Below are 21230 nucleotides of genomic sequence, written 5' to 3'. Positions count from 1 at the left end.
ACTATGCCCAGCTAATTTTTCAATTTTTTTGTAGAGATGGAGTCTCACTATATTACCCAGGTTTGTTGCGAACTCCCAGGCTCAAGCAGTTCTGCATTGGCCTCCTAAAGTGCTGAGATTACAGGCGTGAGTCACTGTGCCTGGCCTGTTTTGTTAGTTACATGTCCTACAGATAACTCTCTCCTCTCTCTGACCTCTTTTTTTTACACTGATGAATAGTTGTAAATTTTAATGGGACATTTATGTTTTTCTTTTAAAAAAACATTTAACCTAAGGCCTTACATATAGGCTTGTGTATTTTATTTTGAAAGTTTTAAAATTTTGATTTTCACATTTATGGCCTTAATCTACCTGGAATTTATTCTTTGTGTAGCATATGTTACAGGTTTAATTATTTTTTCTATATGGATAGCAAGTTTAGTACGTACTTGATTGAATAGCTCAGCTTTTCTCCAGTGATCTGCTTTCTCAGCTCTTCAGGTTTCCGTATATTCACAGAACCATTTCTGTGCTATGTGTTGTAGCAGTACAACAGTGTCTTAATTACTTATGGCATCAGCATTAAGTTTTGGGATCTTGTACAGTGAGTGTCAAAACTTTGTTTTTCAAAATTGTCTTGGTGTTTTCTTCACTGCATTTATTTTAAGATCATTTGGCTAAGTTCTGTGAAGGCTCTTTGGGTCTTATTTATACTTGCCTTAAATTTAGTAGTTAATTGGGAGAACATTATAGCTGCATTATCAAAATAAAATGGCAATTTTTTTTTAGCTGAAAGGCAGAGAACTATAACATTTCTTTGAAGAATTTTCCACTTTCTTCTTCATGGTATTTTCCCTAAGAGACATGCTTAATGCAGAAAATATGTTAAAAGGATTTTAAACAGCTTATATGTAAGGGATGAGGGAACAGGGATACTTGGACTAATATTTCAATATTTCTAAAATTATTGGTTTATTGAGTACGTTCCTAGAAAACTGTTTTATTGAAAGCTTCAAATTTCTCAGAATTGTGTAGCATTTTTGAATTCTCTCTTTTATTACTAATATCAAGCACCTATGTTTTCTCCTATTTTTTGATTTGTCTTGTCACAGAATTTATTTTACTGGTCTTTTCAAAGAACCAGCGTTTTTACTTGTTTTCTTTTTTGTTGGGGGCAGTGGAGGGATTCACTTTAAGTTGATCCTGAACTCCTTTATTTTCTTGTTTTAAAATGCATTCAAGGTTAAAGGTAATCAGCTGATAGCTTTGGCATTTTTTTTTTTTACTTTTATAGTTCTCTTTTTATTGTAAACTTCGTTATAAAGGTTTTAAGCTACACAAAAGTAGAGGGAATGGTATATAATACACTTTTTTTCTGTTGGATAATATTAGTGCAAATCTCAGATCATTTCGTATAATCTGCAGATATATCAGAATGTGTCTCTCTCTATTAAATGTGACATTGGTACCATTATAAAGTTTCAAATAATTTCTTAATGTCGTCTAATCTCCAGTATTCAGAATACTTTTTTTTCATTATTTTATTTTTCTTGCCTTTTCTCTTTTGTTGTTAGATAAACTGAGTCATCTGTACAATTTCCACTTTCTGGCTGGGCGTGGTGGCTCACGCCTGTAATCCCAGCACTTTGGGACGCTGAGGCGGGCAGATCACGAGGTCAGGAGATCAAAACCATCTTGGCTAACACAGTGAAAACCTGTCTCTACTAAAAATACGAAAAAATTAGCCGGGGGTGGTGGCGGGCACCTGTAGTCCCAGCTACTCGGGAGGCTGAGGCAGGAGAATGGTGTGAACCCGGGAGGCGGAGCTTGCAGTGGCGCCACTGGACTCCAGCCTGGGTGACAGAGCAAGACTCCGTCTTAAAAAAAAAAAAAAAAAAATTCCACTTTCTGGATTCTGCTGATTGTACCACTATGTTGTCATTTCATATGTTCTTCATGTAAACAAGTTTACCTGAAATACAGGGGGTTGATCAGACTCTGGTGTAATTTTTACCAAGAATATTTTGCAGATGTACTCTATGTAATTGCTGTTGTAGGTCAGCTTGCTCCATCTATTACAGAGCGCATCATCCTTTCACCTAATAGTTTTTAGTAGCTAATGATTGCATAATTTTATTAGGTATTGCAAAAGTGGCGCTATTCTTTTTTTCTGCATATATTAGAATTCTTAAGAATTATATCCATCAACTGTTTGGTCATACGTAAGTACCCTTTTTATAAGAAAAGCAGGAGAGAATTTGACTTCTTAAGTTTTCTGATGAGTTGTTACCCTAAAACCTCCAGTATAATCAATATGAGTTCTTTTTTGTTGCTGTTAGTATTGTCGCAACAGCAAAGAGTTTAATAACATTTATTTTCTAGTGTATTGCAGTAATCATTCTTCTTTTTTTTAATTTCTAAGCTGTTTCATTAAATGAAAAGAGAACAATGCTAAGCAGCTTGTATGGTGTGTGTGTGTGTGTGGTTTTTTTTTTTTTTTTTGTATGAATGTTAAAAACATGGTGGCTCAAGCCTGTAATCCCAGCATTTTGGGAGGCCAAGGTGGTTGGATCACAAGGTCAGGAGCTTGAGACCAGCCTGGCTCTGCTAAAAATGAAATGTGGTGAAACCCCGTCTCTACGAAAAATACAAAAATTAGCCCTTTGTTGTTGCACGCGCCTATAGTCCCAGCTACTTGGGAGGCTGAGGCAGAAAAATTGCTTGAACCTGGGGAGGCTGAGGCAGCAAAATTACTTGAACCCGGGAGACAGAGGTTGCAGCGAGCCGAGATTGCGCCACTGCACTCCAGCCTGGGCAGCAGACTGAGATTCCATCTCAAAAACAAAACCATGTATGTATGTAAGTTTGAGGAAAAGAGTTGTATGAAAATTCAGGATAATTAATAAAAGTAAATGAGAACTTCTTTATATTTTCTGGTTTTTTTTTTAATTTTCTCAGTTAATGTTTGAATTTCTTTAATGTAGAAAATGTCAATGGGGTTATCTGGGGAGAAAGATTATAGTCCATGATTCCTCCTGTTGTATATATACCTGTATTAAAATATGCAATAAATGCTATTTTAAAAAATGTCTTATTACATAGAAAAGAAGACCACAATACTAGCTTTCCACGTCTTATGTCTTGATCAGTGAAGATTAGCTAGCAAAACAACCATAACTTAGGGATAGCTTTATTTGTGGGAAGTGTCATTTAGTATGTCATGTATTAAAAATCATTTGTAGTCTTTCAGAGAGCATCTTATCTTTCTTGTAGGTGATAGTATTGGCTATCTACGTAGTGTCTTAAGTTCTTTAAATTATCCTTATTCTTACTTTTTGTGTATATTGTTTATAAAATAATGTGATCATCTTAATCTACCATTTTGATTATGGTTTGATCATTCTTTTACTATTTCCACTTGTTAGTAAAGCCTTTATACTTATTAAATTATGATAAAAATGATTATTATAACATGCCCGGTTTTACTTAAATGTCTTATTTAAACGTTCTGATTATTATTCTTATTCAGGTTTCTTATTGTCATGGTTTATATCTGTTTTCAGGTGTAATTGTCCTCTCACAAATGTATCCCATTTTGGGTGACAAAATACCTGATCACCTTATCCTTATAGTTTTCTCTCTAGAATCTTTTTTGTTATATCAATCAAAGTTTATTTGTGAGAATATTATGAAATATAAAAAAATGAACATCATGAACCTGCCACTCAAATAAAAAAAACTTGAATGTTACCAATACTATTGTATATTCCATATGCAGCAATATTGCTTTTTTTTTTTTTTTTTAGAGTCTTGCTCTGATACCCACGCTGGAGTGCAGTGGCGTCATCTCGGCTCACTGCAAGCTCCGCCTCCCTGGTTCACCCCATTCTCCTGCCTCAGCCTCCCGAGTAGCTGGGACTACAGGCGCCCGCCACCACACCCGGCTAATTTTTTGAATTTTTAGTAGAGACGGGGTTTCACCCTGTTAGCCAGGGTGGTTTTGATCTCATGACCTCGTGATCCGTCCGCCTTGGCCTCCCAAAGTGCTGGGATTATAGGTGTGAGCTACTGCGCCCAGCCCAATACTGCTTTTTAATCCCCCTTCTTACCCTGTCATCGGTAGGTGGCTGCCACAACTTTTGCCTTATTTTTTCAATATGGATTTTTCATGTAAATGAAAAAAATATATTTAGTTTTTTTTTAGTTTATGGAAATGGTATGCCCATATAATGTTTTCCATGTCTTGTGTTTTTAATTCAATAATGATTCTAATAAATAGCCGTATTTTTTGGATAGTTTTGTAATACTCATTGCTGTGATATACTCTTGTGAAAATACCCATTTTATCTTTTATTGGACATTTGGGTTGATGGACATTTGAATATTTAAAGATTTTGACTTAGGCCGGGCGTGGTGGCTCAAGCTTGTAATCCCAGCACTTTGGGAGGCCAGGGCGGGCAGATCACAAGGTCAGGAGTTCGAGACCAGCCTGGCCAACATAGTGAAACCCCCATCTCTACTAAAAATACCATAATTAGCGGGGTATGGTGGTGGGTGCCCGTAGTCCCAGCTACTCAGGAGGCTGAGACAGGAGAATCGCTTGAACCCAGGAGGCGGAGGTTGCAGTGAGCTGAGACTGCGCCATTACACTCCAGCCTGTGTGACAGACTGAGACTCCATCTCAAAAACAAAAACAAAAAAACAACAAAAAAAAAGATTTTGACTTTAAGAACAATACTGCTGTGAACTTCTTTGTACTTGTTTCCTGGTGCATTTATGCAAGCGTTTTTGAGAGGGTATATTTAAAGGTATTGGTATATATTACTAGTGTGTAAAATAAACTTTACGAGACAGTACTAGATTATTTTCCAGTGTATTGTTCCTATTTATGTTCTCACCAGTAGTGCGTAGGAGTTCTTGCTGTTTCAGATCCCCACCAGCACTTGGCTAGGTATTTAATTTCTTAATTTTTAACAATTTGGTGTGTAGTATATTCTCTGGTCTTCCTTTGTCTTTCCCTGATTATTAATGAGGTCTTACATCTTTTTTCCCCCCGCATTTATGGCCATGGATGTTTCTCTTTTGTGAAATTCTGTTAAATGCCTATTTGTGTTTTTTGCTTGATAAAATGTGAGCTTATTATTTAACTGATTTTGTAGTTTTAAAAAATTGCTGGGGGCGGTGGCTTGCGTCTGTAATCTCAGCTTTTTGGGAGGCTGAAGGAGGAGGATTGCTTGTGGGGCCCAGGAGTTTGAGGCTGTAGTGAGCTATGATCGTTCCATTGCACTCTAGCTTGGTGACAGAGCAAGACTTTGTCTGAAAAAAAAAAAAAAAAAAAAAAAGTGTGTGTTTTACAGTTACTGATTGTCTTTTGGTTATTTGTGTTGCTGGTGTCTTTTCCCAGTTTGTAGCTTGCCTTGTCACTTCTTTATGCTGTCTTGTCTGTCTGTCTGTCTCCCTCCCTCCCTCCCTCTGTCCCTCCCTCCCTCCGTCCATCCGTCCCTCCCTCCCTCCCTCCCTTCCTTCCTTCCTTCCTACTTTACTTTAGATTCAGGGTTACATGTGCAGGTTTGTTACATGGGTATATGGCATGAAGCTGAGGTTTGCAATACAAGTGATCCTGTCAGCCAGAGAGTGAGCTCAGTACCCAACAGTTAGATTTACAATCCTTTCTCCCTCCCCCCACCACTAGTTCCCAGTGCTTATTGTTGCGGATTAATACAGATTCTTGATGTATAGAGTTTTAATGTGGCCACAAATTCCCTTTGCATCTTAGATAAAAATAATTTATATGATCCCATTCTTTACACATTCCAAATTTTCCTTTGCTCTTCTGGACATCTTCCATATTTATTGCTGGAAGTCTTGAAGGCAATCCCTAATAACGGTTTTTAGCTTTTCAACTGTTGCTGTGATACGGTTTCTTATAGAGATTTTTGTAGTAGAATTTATCAGTATTTTCTTTCATGTTCAGTTTTCTTGTGTCTTAATTTAAAAATCCTTACATACTCAGAGTTCATAAAGATACTATATTTTCTTCAGAAATTTTAAAAAATTTTGCTTTTTATATTTATCAGAAAATTATTTTTGTGTATTGTATTTAGTAGGGATCTGGTTTCATTTTTTTGCCCTTATTAAGATAGTCAATTAAATTGAAATCTCTGTAATGACTTTTTCATATTACAGGTGTATATATCGTAAGGCAAAGGCTGAAAAAACTATCATAACAAAATGCAGAATATGGTGGCATAAATAAGAGTTTTTTTTGTTTCTTTTTCTGTCATAGCAAAAGTCCTGTTGGTATAAGAAAGTGGTATCAGTCTGCTCCATAAGGTTATTTACTGGGCCAAGTTTCTTTCATATTGTTGCTTCACTGATCCCTAGGCTTTTGTTCTTGGCTATGTGGTCTGTTGATGTGTGATTGTGCTCTTCTCCTTGTTTAAAAAAAAAGTTTTCCCTGTAGTTGTCTATTTCGTTGTCTTTTTTTTTAAAAGTCAGCTTTTGATTTTACTGATCCTCTTCATTGTACCATTGTTTTCTCTATTTTTATTGGTTGCGTGAGTCAGGACTTTTGCAAGTCTTTAATAGGTAGGTGGTATTCAGTCCACTTCTTCATCATCTTGGTGGCACCTCTGTTTAAGGAGACCAGGAATACTCACCTGGGTACGTACCTTTCTTCCTCTCTGATAATCTATTTTTCCTCAGGAACTTAATATTTGTGTCCTTGCCCTGTGTCTTTCTGTCATGGTTCCCTAGGCTGCCATCTCCACAGGAGAAAATGTTTGGTTAGTTCTCAGTCCCAAACCATAGCAGAGCCCAGAGACTCTTGTCACCCTCAGCCTTCAGTCCTTGGTTGCCTTCTTGGCAGACCTGGCAGCTCTTCCACCTGAAAGTGATACATGGTATTAATAGTTGGACTAGACTATTATGATAAACAGAGTATCTAATAACCATGAGAATAAAAAACAAGAAATTTGTAACATTTAAATGAGTGCTAAATGGCCTTTAATCTGTACTTGCTTTTGCACATTTTTTTTTTTAAGTGGTTTCTTTCTCTGACGTGTAGAGTGTATCTTCGTATTTCTGAATTTTCTTGTTTCTGTGGGATGTTAGTTTCTCTTGAAATGGTCATTGATATTACTCAGGAAGAAAAGTTTCTGTGGTCAGATTTAATAAGAGATATCTGTGCTAGTCTTAACATTTAATTTCTTTTAGTTGAATCTAAAATTGATATTCTTAGATGAATTAAAAATTTTTTAAAGAGCATGTATTCTTTAGTATTTTGATTCCAAGTACCACTAATGTGATTTGTTTCAACAGTCATTAATGTGGGGCAGTCATCAATCACTACCATTGATCATTTATTTCATATACATTGTAAGTTAAATGACCAGGCTGAAATAATTCAGATGAAATTATTCTGTCAGTTAATGTGGTAATGTTAACATTTATCAGTAGTGCTGAATCACTTCTTTTGGGCATAATAGTGGTAAGCTTTTTGCTCAATGCAAAGGCAGGCATAATTGCTTTTTTTAAATAAAAATGTAATTTGTAAAAATATTCCAGTAATTTTTGTAAAATCTCAAAATTGCAAATAATTTGACGTTATTCTCAGTAATGAAGGCTGTTAAATCTCCTCTCCTAACGGCAGGTATGAAATCATTTGAGGAAGAAAAAAGTTCATAAATACAAACTTAAAAAAAAAAATGGAAAGACTTTTCCATGCAAAAAGATGCATTGCAGGAAGGAGGAAGAATGTCCTTCATAGCACACCACAAGTCAGTATTAGAGGCTTGCTTTTCTACTTGAGTAGACCCAAGATTCCCCACCTATCGTCTTCCAAAGTTACTTGTGATCCACTGCAATCACAAGTTTTACAGTGTTATACTCTAGGTGTATGGAAGGATTTGAATTCACAAATAGTCAAACATCAGAAGAATAAGCTGATAATAATACATTTGAAAAGAGGTCAAGTATATTTTTGAAAACTAGGAGAGTTAAAGTGTTTTTGTGAACTAAGGAACAAATAAGGCATTGACAATATTTTACTTGATTAGGAATTTTGTTCAGGTGAGTAAAACTTTAAGCATCGCTTAAGTTTTGTTTTTGTTACTTTTAGAATATCTGATCTGGACTTCTGTGGATTTATGGAAGGGCTGGCTTTATTTCTCTATCCTGTGGGAGGGGCAAACTTTGATTTTGTATGCGGAGTAGCTTGACCTTCAGTTTTTTTGGTCTGAGGACAAAGGCCAAAAAATATGTAACAGTTAATAACGTAATTCACTTACTTAGTCAATAAATATGTGGGGACATTGTACTTGGTTGACACTTGGGAATATTATAGTGAGCACTACTGATGTGAGCCAGGCACTTTGCCTGGTAATCACTGTTCGTGTATAATTTAATCCTAAGGGCTGTGATGTAGATGTTATCCCTGTTTTACAAATAAAGAACTTCAGGCTTAGAATGATTAAGTACTGTTACCTAACTGATAAGTGGAAGCTGAGCTCCAGAGCACCCTTTCTTAATACAGTATTTTCTACTTGTCATGAAAACATGAAGAAAGCTAGGAAACATTTTCTTTGTTGTTAATGAGCCAATAATGTGTATCAGTGGTTCTTAAACTTTAGCATGCATCAGAAACACTTGGGGATTTTTTTTTAAAACCTGGGTTTTTAGATCCCACCCTCAGAGTTTCTTATTCAGTAGGTCTGGAATTGGACCTGAGAACATATACTGTCAGTCAGTTTCCAGGTCTAATCTTAGGATTAGGGACCACACTTTGAGAATCATTAGAGTATTCAATTAGATCTTAGGGACTACACTGTGAGAATCAGTAATGTATACAATTCTGCTCATCATGTTCTTATAAACTATGCCATGCCAGATCTTCCATATCTTGATTAGAAATTGGTTAAGAAATTAGGCTTGGTGTAAATACAGTATCAATGTGGCTTGAAACTGGTTGTATTTTTCTGTTTTTTTTTTCTCTGTGCATTTGATGCTAATAAGTAGAAAGCTCTTAAAATATTTAAGGGAGACAACTTATGGATATCTGTTTACTGTTCTCCTATTTGTTGTAATACAGTTTATTCATTATGAGTTTAAATACAAATTAGCGTAAAGCTTATGGTTAATTTGGATTTTTTGGACTTTCTGAAATGCTTTGATAATTCATTGCCTCCTTTGCACATTTTTTTCATTTTGATGGTTGCATTTAACTTCTTTGTACTGATTTTTTAAATCAGCCAGTATTAATTTAACCTATTTTAAATACTAATATCCGTGTATGTAAATATCCATAACTAAGGCAAAACAGTTGATTTTAGCTAGTTTAAATATTAGTCCATTCATATTTTTGTAAATACATAACATTTTCAAAATAGCTAAAATGTCACTGGCTGGTTTGAACAACTGTGCAGTTCCCAAAGAGATGAATGTATAACCTTTTCTGTAAAGAATTTTAAGACATGACCTTATTTTTTTGCAGAAAGAAATCTCTTCATTCCAAAGATTTTGCCTTTGCTTTCAGTGTTCTAGCCACTGAAGTATATACCTGTTTAATTTTAATAATGATGATGATATTGATATCTAACTCACCAGAATGAAGTTCTAATTTTCTAAAGACCTGAATTATCTGGATGAATAAAGGACCATTGGGATGGAGGATTTATAGAACGTTTCTGAGAAAGTCTAGCTGTTGTGGCTTTGGTTTGTTTGTAAACAATTGAGATAGCTTTCCAAAGCTTTTGCTTATAGAATCTAATCACTTTTTCTATTTATTGTCTTTTGGGCTTAGAGTAAAGAAGGGAAGGGAACACTGTTGCCTTTTTGAGAATGGGAGAGGGATAGATGGGAGAGTAGAGGGATGAAGTTAATTTTTTATTATTGGGATTAACATTTTTAACTATTCCCAATAGTGTAACATTTGGCATTTAAGTGAAAGGCTTTTAGATTAATATTTTTAAATTTAAAGATGTCTTATGCTAATTTGTTTTTGTTTTTATAGAGAGGATCTGACGAACTACTCTCAGGCAGTGTTCTCAGTAGTCCGAACTCTAATATGAGCAGCATGGTAGTTACAGGTAAGTGTTACTCTCTTAGCAGTCTGTCATTTGCCATTTTAGGGGGCAGAATGTTAAAACTCAAATTTAACCCTGTTATACCAGGAAAGCCTTTCTTTTTAAATGCTGTGTTGAAACATTTTAGAGTAAATTTTACTAAAGTATATATGAGCTGAGTGAAAAAAAAAAAAAAAAAAAACCTGAAGCTGGTAACTTTGGTGAACAAGTTACTCTTAAATTTGATTGCTTTTCATTTTTGAACCACAAATGTAATACTGTCTCACATTATAGTCCCTTCATGTGCCCCTCTGGTATTTATATTTTGTTTTTATTTTTTGTGTTTGTGTGTCATATAATATTTTCACTTTAAGTATTTATGCCACAAACCGTAAAACCCAAATTTCAAGTAAAAACCAAAGAATTCAGCTACATAGTTGTTTAAAACCATTGCAACCATAGTTGCTATGGTTTTAACTAATTTTTTGCTGAAACAGTATTTTAATTCTGAGTTGATCCTTTTATGTTGTCTACCTGCATATTTAAGATGATTTGTTTTAATCTTCAAAGTTAGAGTTAAAAAAAATTGTATATGTCTGAAATAATGTTGTTTGTAGCATCTGTCAGTAAAACAATATAGACCAAATTTTAGACCTTAGTTTTATGGCTGATGGGCCAAATTTTTTTTTTGTATTTTGTTTAGTTTTGCTTGAATTGATGTGTTCTCATCTGAATGGGCCAAATTTTGAATTTGATTATTATTATTATCAAATGAATTTACCTCACAACTCCACATTTTACATTATTTACCTGAAACCAAAGTTCCTTTTTCTGTATTTTAACTTTGAATTATTTGCTTGAAGAACAAATTATATCTGGCAATAAAAGGATCATGAAAGACTAGAAGACATTTTGATTTCCCTTAGGTAGCTGTGCTTAATGTATACATAAATCTTGACACACACACAAACACAAACACACATCTCTGACAATTCAGTTAACTAAAAATTATAAGGACTTAACAGATAATAGTCATGATGTGAAGATAAATTTGTCAACAGGTCATTATCATTGATTTTGCTATGTAATGATTACAAAGCAAAATCACTGGGCCTTGATTTTGATAGTCAAAGTACGATGTACACATAATTGAACAAATAGGTAGAAGTGTGTAACTCTGGTTTGTCGGTTTGTCTTTTTGTTTTTACAATGCATACTGTGATCGATAATGGGAAATTAATTTGGAATTAATTTCCAAATGTTTAAGGCTAGTGACAGAGTAACTAGTAGCAGCCTTGGCACCTTTTTCAGTCTCCCCCCAAAACCAAAAAGTATGTAACTGAATAAAATACGTGGAACAACTGTTGTTTGGAAGTGATGAGCAGACGGTATAAGATCATCCTTGAGAGAAGGGGTACACGTGAGGTAAGTATCATGAACGCTCTGGCTTTCTGTCTTGGACTGTTTTACTGCTCTAAACCACAGAGAAGTGGAGAGCCCAGAGTATACAGGTCTCACTGAGCTGAAGAGACCAAGAGTGGGTGTCAGGGCTGCCCAATCATTTGGAATTTATGGAGAAGTCCTGGAGAAAAGAGAGCTGTCTAGGGGTTTAGGAATAGAGCAGGGGGCAGAATTTAGTATGGTCATTTCACTTCATTCAGAGTTTTGGATAATGACTGGGTTACATGTGTGCAGGTTGAGGCTTTGCCAGGTCTATCAGAAGTTGTCTGCTCCGGGGCTAAATGGTGATTCCATAGGTTGCACAGTACTCTGAAACATTGGAGTTCTGAGAAGTCAGAATGCAGACATATTGCAGGGTACTTCAAACACTCCATTTAGACTACAGAAAGCCTGGACCTGAATAGAAAGGATCACACCCTATAGGAAGTGCCATCTATAAGACTGAGATAAAAACCAGAAACCTAGCCCGATAGGAAATGAAGGACTCACCAGTTAATCTAACCAGTAACTGATGAAGGATTAACCAGTAATTTAGTTGCCTTCCAAAACAAAACAACACCCCCAAGAAAGACATGATATAGTTTTCCTGCAACTATCTTCCATAATATCTAGCATACCATCAAAAATTACAGGTGATGTGCAGAAGCAGGAAAGTAACCCATGAAATACAAAGAACACATTTAATAGGAACAGATTCCAAAATGACCTAGAGTTAGAATTAGCAGACAAGGACGATAAGTATTTTAAGCTGTAAAGGAAAAGATTGAAATAATGAGTGATGGAGGAGTGTGTTGAAGAGATAAAAAACTATAAAGAAAGCATGTAGAAATATTCTAATTGAAAAATACAGTTTTTGAAATAGTTGAGACTAATTCACTGGTTGGAACTAATAGCAGATTGGAGACAATAGAAGAAATGTTAGTGAATTCATTGAATACTGTTGAATACAGTGATTAAATCTGTCAGAGAGGAGAAAGTATACCTAATGGACAATGAAGCAGTCTGACATGTAAGTTGAATTTCAGAGTGAGAATGTGGGGGAATAAAACATGTATCTGTTTGAGATAGTAATGACTGAGAACTTCTAAAATTTGAATAAAATATATCAACTTACATTCCTAAGAAGCTCAGGTAAACTCATGTAGGCTAAATAAAAAGAACCACACTTAGACACATAGTAGTCAAAATATTGAAAACTAGAAACGAAGAGCAAATCTAAACAGCTGCGAAAAAAACGTCTAACAGGAGACCAACACCTTGTATTAAAGGGGAAAAAAAAAGCGAATTTGTTTAGACTGAATGGCATAACTTGGCTCTACAGGGGATAAGAGGAGTACTGGGAATGGTTAATATGTGTATAAATTTTAAAAGGGCTCTCTCTTTTCCTATCAGTTTCTTTGAAAGCCTTTATGTAAACAACAACTTTGTATTATGGGGTTTATTATGTAAATAGATGTTTATATGACAACAGTTAGTACAAAGTGAAGATAAATGGAATTCTTTAGTGGTAAGGTTCTTATATTTTACCTGAAGTGATACAGTGTTAACTCTAACATAAAAAGATTCTGTTAAGGTTGCATATCAAAATTCTAAGTGTAATCTCATTTAAAAAGATATAAAGAAGTATAACGAAAAGCCAATAGAGGAAAAATTGGAGCATTGACCACCAGTTTTCAAGAATTACTGCAAAGCTACGGTAATTATAAAAATAGCATCATAATGACATAAAGATAAATAGGTCAGTGAGACAGAGCAGAGAGTTCAGAAGTTAACTCACACAATTATGGATAACTGATTTTTGACAAAGGTGCAAAGTCAATTCAGTGGAGAAAAAGTAGACTTCCAACAAAGGGTACTATAGCAGTTGGAGCTATCCGTATGCAAAAAAATGATCTTGGATCTGTATCTCACACTGCATATGAAAATTAACTCCAAATGGATCATGGCCTAAATGTAAAACCAAAAATTATAAAATCTCTAGAAAAAAATACAGAAAATCTTTGTCACTTTGGATTAAGCAGAAATGTATTTGATGTGACCCTAAAAGCACAATCTATTAAAAAATGGAATTTGACATCAGAATTAAAATCTTCTGCCATTCAAAAGAAACTCTTAGGGAATGAAAAGACAAGCCATAAACTGGAAGAACATCATAACAAAGCATATAGCTGATAAAGGACTTCTATCCAGAATATTAAAAGATTCAGTATATGTAAAATCAGCAGTCAAGCAACAAACTACTCAATGAATTGGCCAAAATATTTGAACAGGTAGTACAGCACAAAAGATATACAGATGGTAAGTAAGCACGTGAAAAAGCTGGTCAGCATCATTAGTTATTAGGGAAATGAAAATTAAAACTACAATGAGATAATATTACAAACCTATTAATAGTGACTAAAATTAAAAAGAGTGCCATCGTGGAAAGCATGAGTTGGGAAGAATGTGGAAGAATCATAATATTCACAATACTGCTGATGGGAATGTAAAATCGTAGTACTTTGGAAAACAATCCGGTAGTTTCTCCATGATCCAGGTTATTTGTCTCCTAAGCATTTACCCAAGAGAAAATAAGGCATCTATTCATTAAAAAACTCTCATGTTAATGTTCATAGCCATTTTATTTGTAATCACCAAAATGTGAAACAAAACATTCATCAACAGATGAACTAATAAGTAGATTCCTGTTTTGGCATCATGTGCTTTTCCATACAGTGGAATACAACAGCCATGTAGAATGAGCTATTGATAGACACAACAGCAAGAATGAATCTCCAAACAATTATGTTATGTAAAAGATGGGAGAAAAAAAGACTACATCCTGTATGATTCCATTTATATAAAACTCTGGGAAATGCAAACTAATCTAAAGCAAATTCATGGTTCTTAGGAGTTTAAGAGTGGGAAAGGACAGGCAGGAGGAGGGGTGGCAAAGGGACGCAGGAAAACTCGGGGGTGATGGACATATAAATTATTGTGATGGTGGTTTTATGGATGTATGTATATGTCAAAACTTGTCAAATTTTATAATTTAAATACATGTACACATCCTAGAATGGCCGAACTTCAGAACATTGATAACACCAAATGCTGGCAAGGATGTGGAGCAACAGGAACTCTCACTTACTGCTCAGTGGAATGCAGAGTGGTACAGCCACTTTGGAAGACAATTTGGCAATTTCTTAGAAAACTATACGGCCGGGCACAGTGGCTCACGCCTGTAATCCCAGCACTTTGGGAAGCCAAGGCAGGCAGATCACCTGAGGTCGGAAGTTCAAAACCAGCCTGGCCAACATGGAGAAACCCAATCTCTACTAAAAAATACAAAATTAGCCAGGCGTGGTGGTGCATGCCTGTAATCCCAGCCACTCAGGAGGCTGAAGCAGGAGAATTATTTGAACCCAGGAGGTGGAGGTTGCAGTGAGCCAGGATCACGCCATTTCACTCCAACCTGGGCAACAAGAGCGAGACTCCATCTCAAATATACTTTCATTGTATGATCCAGCAGTTGTGCTCCCTGGTATTTGCCTAAAGGAGTTGAAAACTTAGTCTGCGCAGAAAGTAGCACATGGATGTTTATAGCACCTTTCTTTATAGTTGCCAGAACTTCATAGCAACCAAGAAGTCCTTTAGGAGGCGAATGGCCAAATAAACTGTGGTGTATATTCAGACAGTATAATGTTAATCAGCACTAAATGGAAATGAGCTATCAAGCCATGGAGAACCTTCAGTGTACATTACTAAATAAAAGAAGCCACTCTGAAAATTCTGCATACCATATGATTCCAACTATATGACATTCTGGAAAAAGCAAAATTATGGAGACAGTAAAAATCAGTGGTTGCTAGGGTTTAGGGGTTGAGGGAGGGATGAATTGGTGGAGTACAGAGGATTTTACGGCAATGAAAATATTCTGCATGATACTATAATGATAGATACATGTCATACATTTTCCCAAACCCATAGAATGTAAGACACTTGGAGTGAACCTGGAGGTAACTACAGACTTTGAGTGATTATAATGTGTCAGTGTAGGTTCATCAGTTGTAACAATGTGCCATCTGGTGGGAGATGTTGATAAAGGGGAGGCTGTTTGGGGCAGGAGGCAGGGAAATCTCTCTGCTTTCCTCTCCATTTTGCTGTGTACCTAAACTTACTCTGAAAAATGTCTTTGAAAATTTACTCATGTGCTTGCATTGCATTTCTTTTGGGTATTACTGGTCTAAGTAGTCCAGTTAAAAGACAAAGATTGTCAGACTTGATTAAAAAGCAAGGCCTAACTACACTGTCAATACGAGGGTCAGGTAGAAATATCAAGATGCAGGTTGAAAGTAAAAAGATGGAAAATGATATTCCGTGCAAACAGTAAGCACAAGAAAGTTGATATGATTATATTACTAGACAGAGAAAAATTTAAGACAAGTATTACCAGATATAAAAAAGCATATTTCACAATGTTGAAGGGTCAGTTTATCAGAAAACATTTCTTAATTTGTATGCCAATAATAACAAATTAAAGTATATTAAGAAAAACATCACAGAACTAAGTAGAGAAACAGAAATCCACAATCATAGCCTGGTTTTTTAAAACATAATTTATGGTAATTGATAGGACAGTACAGTCCTAGCCCCCAAATAAAAAGAAACATAATTTGAAAAGTGCTATCATGTTGGCTTAACTCACATTTATAAAACTATACCCAGTAACTGTAAAATAACTTCAAGTGTGCATAGAATATTCACAATGATAGGCCTTATATTGGATTATAAAATAGCTCAATAAATTTCAAATGATTGACAGCTAATGTAGTATCTGACTGACTATAGTGGAATTAAATTAGAAATCAAAAATAGACATCTAGGAAAGTACCAAATATTAGAAATTACACAATCGTGAACAATACATGGATTATAGACGTGTTACCACAAGGACATATTTTTGACTGAATGAAAATATATCAAAATTTGTTGGATACTACCCAAGGGTGTGTATGGTGAAAAGTATGTCTTCAAATACCTATATTACAAAAAAAGGTTTAAAACTCCCCATTTAAGACTGACCAAGGAAAAAGACATAAATTACCAATACTGGAAATCAAAGTCGAGATAATCACTTTCGGAGAAAGTGGAAATATGCAGAGTATAATAGTATAACATAAATAATATAAAGTGGAGATAGCACTTTCAATAAAAGCAAAGATATATAGAATATAATAGGAAAATAAGTCGATATTACTAATGTTGTTAAGGCTAACAAATTCAGCAACTTAGATGAAATAAGTTTCTTGACAAATGCAAAACTGACTTAAGTATATAGCTTAACAGCTATATACTACTGTATTATACAAATTGGAATTTATAATTAAAAAAATCTTTCCACAAAGATTACTCTAGGCATAGATGGTTTCACTATTGAATTTTATGAAATTTTAAAGGAATACTAGCTGTCTTTGAAAATGGAGGAGGGAATACTACCCTGTTCACTTTATGAAACCACTATAACTGACAGCAAAACCTGACAAGGGTAATATATCAAGATTTCAGACTAGTATTTCTTATTAACCTAAATGCATATATTCTTAAGAAAATGTTGGTAAATCACCTCCAGTAGAATATGAGAGACAATTCTGAGACTTACCGCAGGATTGTAAGGTTTGTTTAACATTTGAAAATGAACTCAGTGTAATTTGTCACAATGATAGAATGAAGAAAGAAGAATTTCTCTCAGAAAACTAGGAAGAGAAGGAGCTTTTACAATGTAAATAAGGGGTATCTACTAAGAACCTACAACAAATTTCATACTTAATGGAGAAATATTGAATGTTTTCTTCTTAAAAACAGAAATGAAGCCAGGATGTCTGTTTTCTCAATTTTTCCCCTTAGCTTTCTGCTTACATTAAGGCAGGTGAAATAAAAGACATAAAGATTGTAAAGGAAGAAAGAAAACTGTCTTATTCACCATTCAACATGCTTTTTAAAGTAGAAGACCTAAAGGAATCTACAACAGATTTGGTAGAACTAATAAGTGAATTTAGAATAATTATAGGATACAAGTTCTATGTACAGAAATAGTCTCCTTATACTTGCAGCAAATTCTTAGAAAATGAAATTTTAAAAAATCTGTTTATAAAAGTATCAGACAAAATATCAGGAAAAAAAATTTGGCAAAAGATATGTAAGACATCTACACCAATATGAAACACTGCTAAGAGAAGTTTTAAAAAGACTTACATGAAGACGTAGACCATGTTCATGAATTAGAAGGCTCAATATGTTAACATGCCAGTTCTCCCTAAACTGGGATGGCATTGAATCTATAAAGACTTATAAATTGAGAGTAGATTCTAAAATTTACGTGGAAATAAAAAGGAGCTAGGACAATTAAAACCATTTTGAAAAAGTAAATTTTGCCACAGTTCTCAAGACTCACTACAAACCTGTAGTTAATCCAAAATAGTCTACTACTAGCATAGTTAGTGACACAGAATAGTGTTCAGGGAATCACTCATGCATTAAAGTTGCCTTGATCATTCAGTGAAGAAAGAGAAGGCCTTTCAACAGATGTGCTAGAACAGCTGAATATACATACAAAAAAGCAAAAGAAACTTAAACCCTACATCATTCTGTATAAAACAATGAGATTAATTATATAAAAACTAATATATAGAGTTTTTAGGAAAAAGCATAGGATATACTTGCAACTTTGGGATAAATGAAGATTTCTTAAAATAGAAAAAAAAGGAATATATAAACTTGACTACTTCAAAATGGGAAATTTCTGCTTAATCAAAAGACATTGTTAAGACACTGAAAAGACAAGGCACAGACTTGGAGAATATAATATTTGCGTGTCAATACATACATATGACTGTATTAGTCCATTTTCATGCTGCTGATAAAGACGTACCTGAGACTGGGCAGGCAATTTATGAAAGAAACCAGTTTAATGAATTTACAATTCTGTGTGACTGGGGAAGCCTCATAATCATGGTGGAAGGCAAGGAGGAGCAAGTCACATCTTACATAGATGGCAGCAGGCAAAGAAAAGAGAGCTTGTGCAGGGAAACTCTCCCCTTTTTAAAACTGTGAGACTTACTTCACTGTCACGAGAACAGCATTGTAAAGACCTGCCCCCATGATTCAGTTAACTCCCACCAGGTCCCTCCCACAACACATGGGAATTCAAGAGGAGATGTGGGTGGGGCACAGCCAAACCATATCAATGACAAAGGACTTGTATCCCAAAGGACTTGTAAAAAAAAAACTCCTCCAACTCCTCCAATCAATACATATGAGCAGCCCAATTTTTTTTTAAGTGGCAAAAGAAGTGACATTATAAGGATGGGTAACAAGCACATGAAAAGATAATGTTAGTCATCAGTTGATCACAAGTCAAAACCATTATGAGACAGAATTTACACCAACTAGAATGGCTAAAATTAAATAGATTGGCAACACCGAATGTTGATGAAGATGTGGAACTGTCTTTAATTACTGCTGAGTATATAACATAGTTGGGAAAATAGTTTGCTTTTTTTTTTTTTTTTTTTTTTTTTTTTTGAGACAGAGTCTTGCTCTGTCACCAGGCTGGAATGCAGTGGCATGATCTCAGCTTACTGCAACCTCTGCCTCCTGGGTTCAAGCGATTCTCCTGCCTCAGCCTCCTGAGTAGCTGGAACTACAGGTGCACGCCACCACACCCAGCTAATTTTTTGTATTTTTAGTAGAGACTGGGTTTCACCATGTTGGCCAGGATGGTCTTGCTCTCTTGACGTTGTGATCCACCCACGTCGGCCTCCCAGAGTGCTGGGATTACAAGCCTGAGCCACTGCATCTGGCCTAGTTTGCTATTTTCTTACGGAGTTAAACATTAACCTACTTTATGGTCCATAACTTCTACTTTTAGTTTTTTACCGAGTAAGAACATGTTTGCTGTAAAACTTGTATGTGTATCAAAAACTTTACTGATAATGGTCCCAAACTTGAAATAACCCAAATGTTTATCAACAGGAAAATGGATAAATTGTGGTATAATCATATAGTATATTACTACTTACTAATAACAAAAGAATGGTTAGTAGTACATGCGAAAACATGGGTGAGTAGTAAGCATTGTATGAAGCAAAAGAAACCAGACAGACCTGAAAGAGTACGTAGTGTGATTCCATTTCTTGAAAGTTTAAGAGCAGATCATTAATTTTTTGTTTAGAAACCAGAATGTTGGAGATTAACAGAAAGGGAATACGGTGGCATTTTCTGGTGTGATGGAAACGTCCTATGTTAATAAACTAAGTTGCAAAACAAATCCAAAATTTGTTTGAAGCAGTAGATTATCTCTGAGAACTCTGAATTTCCAGTAGTGGTGTCTTGCTGTAATGAGAAATATGAGATTGGGAATGACTAGGTGAGTCCATGTAGCAGGGGCCTAGATGTGGGATTTGATGTGTGTGTGTGTGTGTGTGTGTGTGTGTGTATAGCTTGGACTTTAACAGATTTACATTTTAGAAAGAATTTTTGTTCCATTTGTATTTCACAGGTAGGATCAGTATTGTATAGAGGGGAGAATAGTTTTAAAACATTACGGTAGTTCATTCCAAAGATACCAAGGTCCTGAATTTTAGGGTTTTTCGAAGGAGAATATGCAGGAAATGATAAAACGAGTTATCTGGAGGAAAACAAGTTTGGAATAATATTAAAGAGTTTTGTCTTAGAATCACTGGGTTGGTAGAAGATTGATGCCATTAACAAAGGGGAAAAAGTAGGAAAAGGAGACTCGTTTTTGGTGGAAAAAAAGAATAATCTGCTACTGTTCTGTTTTTTTAACTATGCTTTAGGGATAATATATAATGTACTTCATGACCAAGGAATCAATCTAATCTTTTTGTAATGATGGCATAAAATTCCTTTAAGCCTTGTTTTAATACAAGAAGTCAGTTTATTTAACCTCCATGTAGAGAGGAAATACTGAGTTTTAAGATTTTTCTATTTTTTTTCTGACAAAGATGAAAGTCTGCATATATTCTAAGAGACACCCATTTGAATACTGTTGCTTATAAGAGCAAATAGCATAAAAGACCTTTAAAAATTGGTGATTATATTTGCCTGGAAAAATACTCCATGTAATTCAGATGACTCAAAAGGACATTGGTAGACAATGTTACAAGGACACTTTTATGGTTATCAGATATAGTACAGGATTTCATTTTTATGTTCCAGCTTCCAGCTTTATCTAAAATATTTCTTGTAATAGATTTTACTGTAGAATTGTTTCCTAAGGCATCTGTCTCAACAGCCTTTCCCTTATCTGTGCAGACTTTTCTTTCTCTGTACTTGTTGAATAGGTGCTTTTTGTCAAAGAAAAAATTAATTTTACAAGTGAAAAAATTTCATGTTATTAGAAACTTAATCTCAGGTAAATAAATGTTTAATAAATTGATACAGTAAGGACATTTTCTAATGAATTGGTTCCTTCAAGAGATATAGAAGTGAAATATTTCAAAAATACAACTGTTCCTAAGTAGCATTAGAATTTGATTTTGTTAAATTTGTAACTATTTAGCAGTGACTATGAGGCTTGGCAATTCTAAGGTACAGTCTCTTTAATTTTCTAGTGATTTCTTTGTAGCTACGGAACTGGAATATCCCTTTAGGTATACATATTTCTGCCAATGCTGATTGTTACTCTGTAATAGCAGGATTTTTTGAAAATTATTGCTAAACATGACATTT

At 34.9% G+C, this 21230-nt stretch overlaps 1 protein-coding gene across 6 annotated transcripts in view; it reads left to right on the top strand.

Moving 5' to 3' along the window:
* PTBP2 (polypyrimidine tract binding protein 2) overlaps positions 1 to 21230 on the top strand; it is an 89400-nt gene that overhangs the window by 20176 nt on the left and 47994 nt on the right. For 5 of the 6 annotated variants that reach the window (XM_019034018.4, XM_019034134.4, XM_004026177.5 and 2 more), the window contains exon 3: positions 9989 to 10064. In XM_019034018.4, coding sequence (XP_018889563.2) covers positions 9989 to 10064 — 76 coding nt within the window. Of the gene's footprint in view, positions 1 to 8101; positions 8255 to 9988; positions 10065 to 21230 lie in introns of those variants that run through there. The other variant, XM_055373721.2, reaches the window with a different exon arrangement.

Source organism: Gorilla gorilla, chromosome 1, assembly GCF_029281585.2.
Source record: "Gorilla gorilla gorilla isolate KB3781 chromosome 1, NHGRI_mGorGor1-v2.1_pri, whole genome shotgun sequence".
Classification (NCBI taxonomy): domain Eukaryota; kingdom Metazoa; phylum Chordata; class Mammalia; order Primates; family Hominidae; genus Gorilla; species Gorilla gorilla.
Note: the sequence above shows the minus strand (reverse complement) of the source record. Positions and strands in the feature narration are given on the sequence as shown.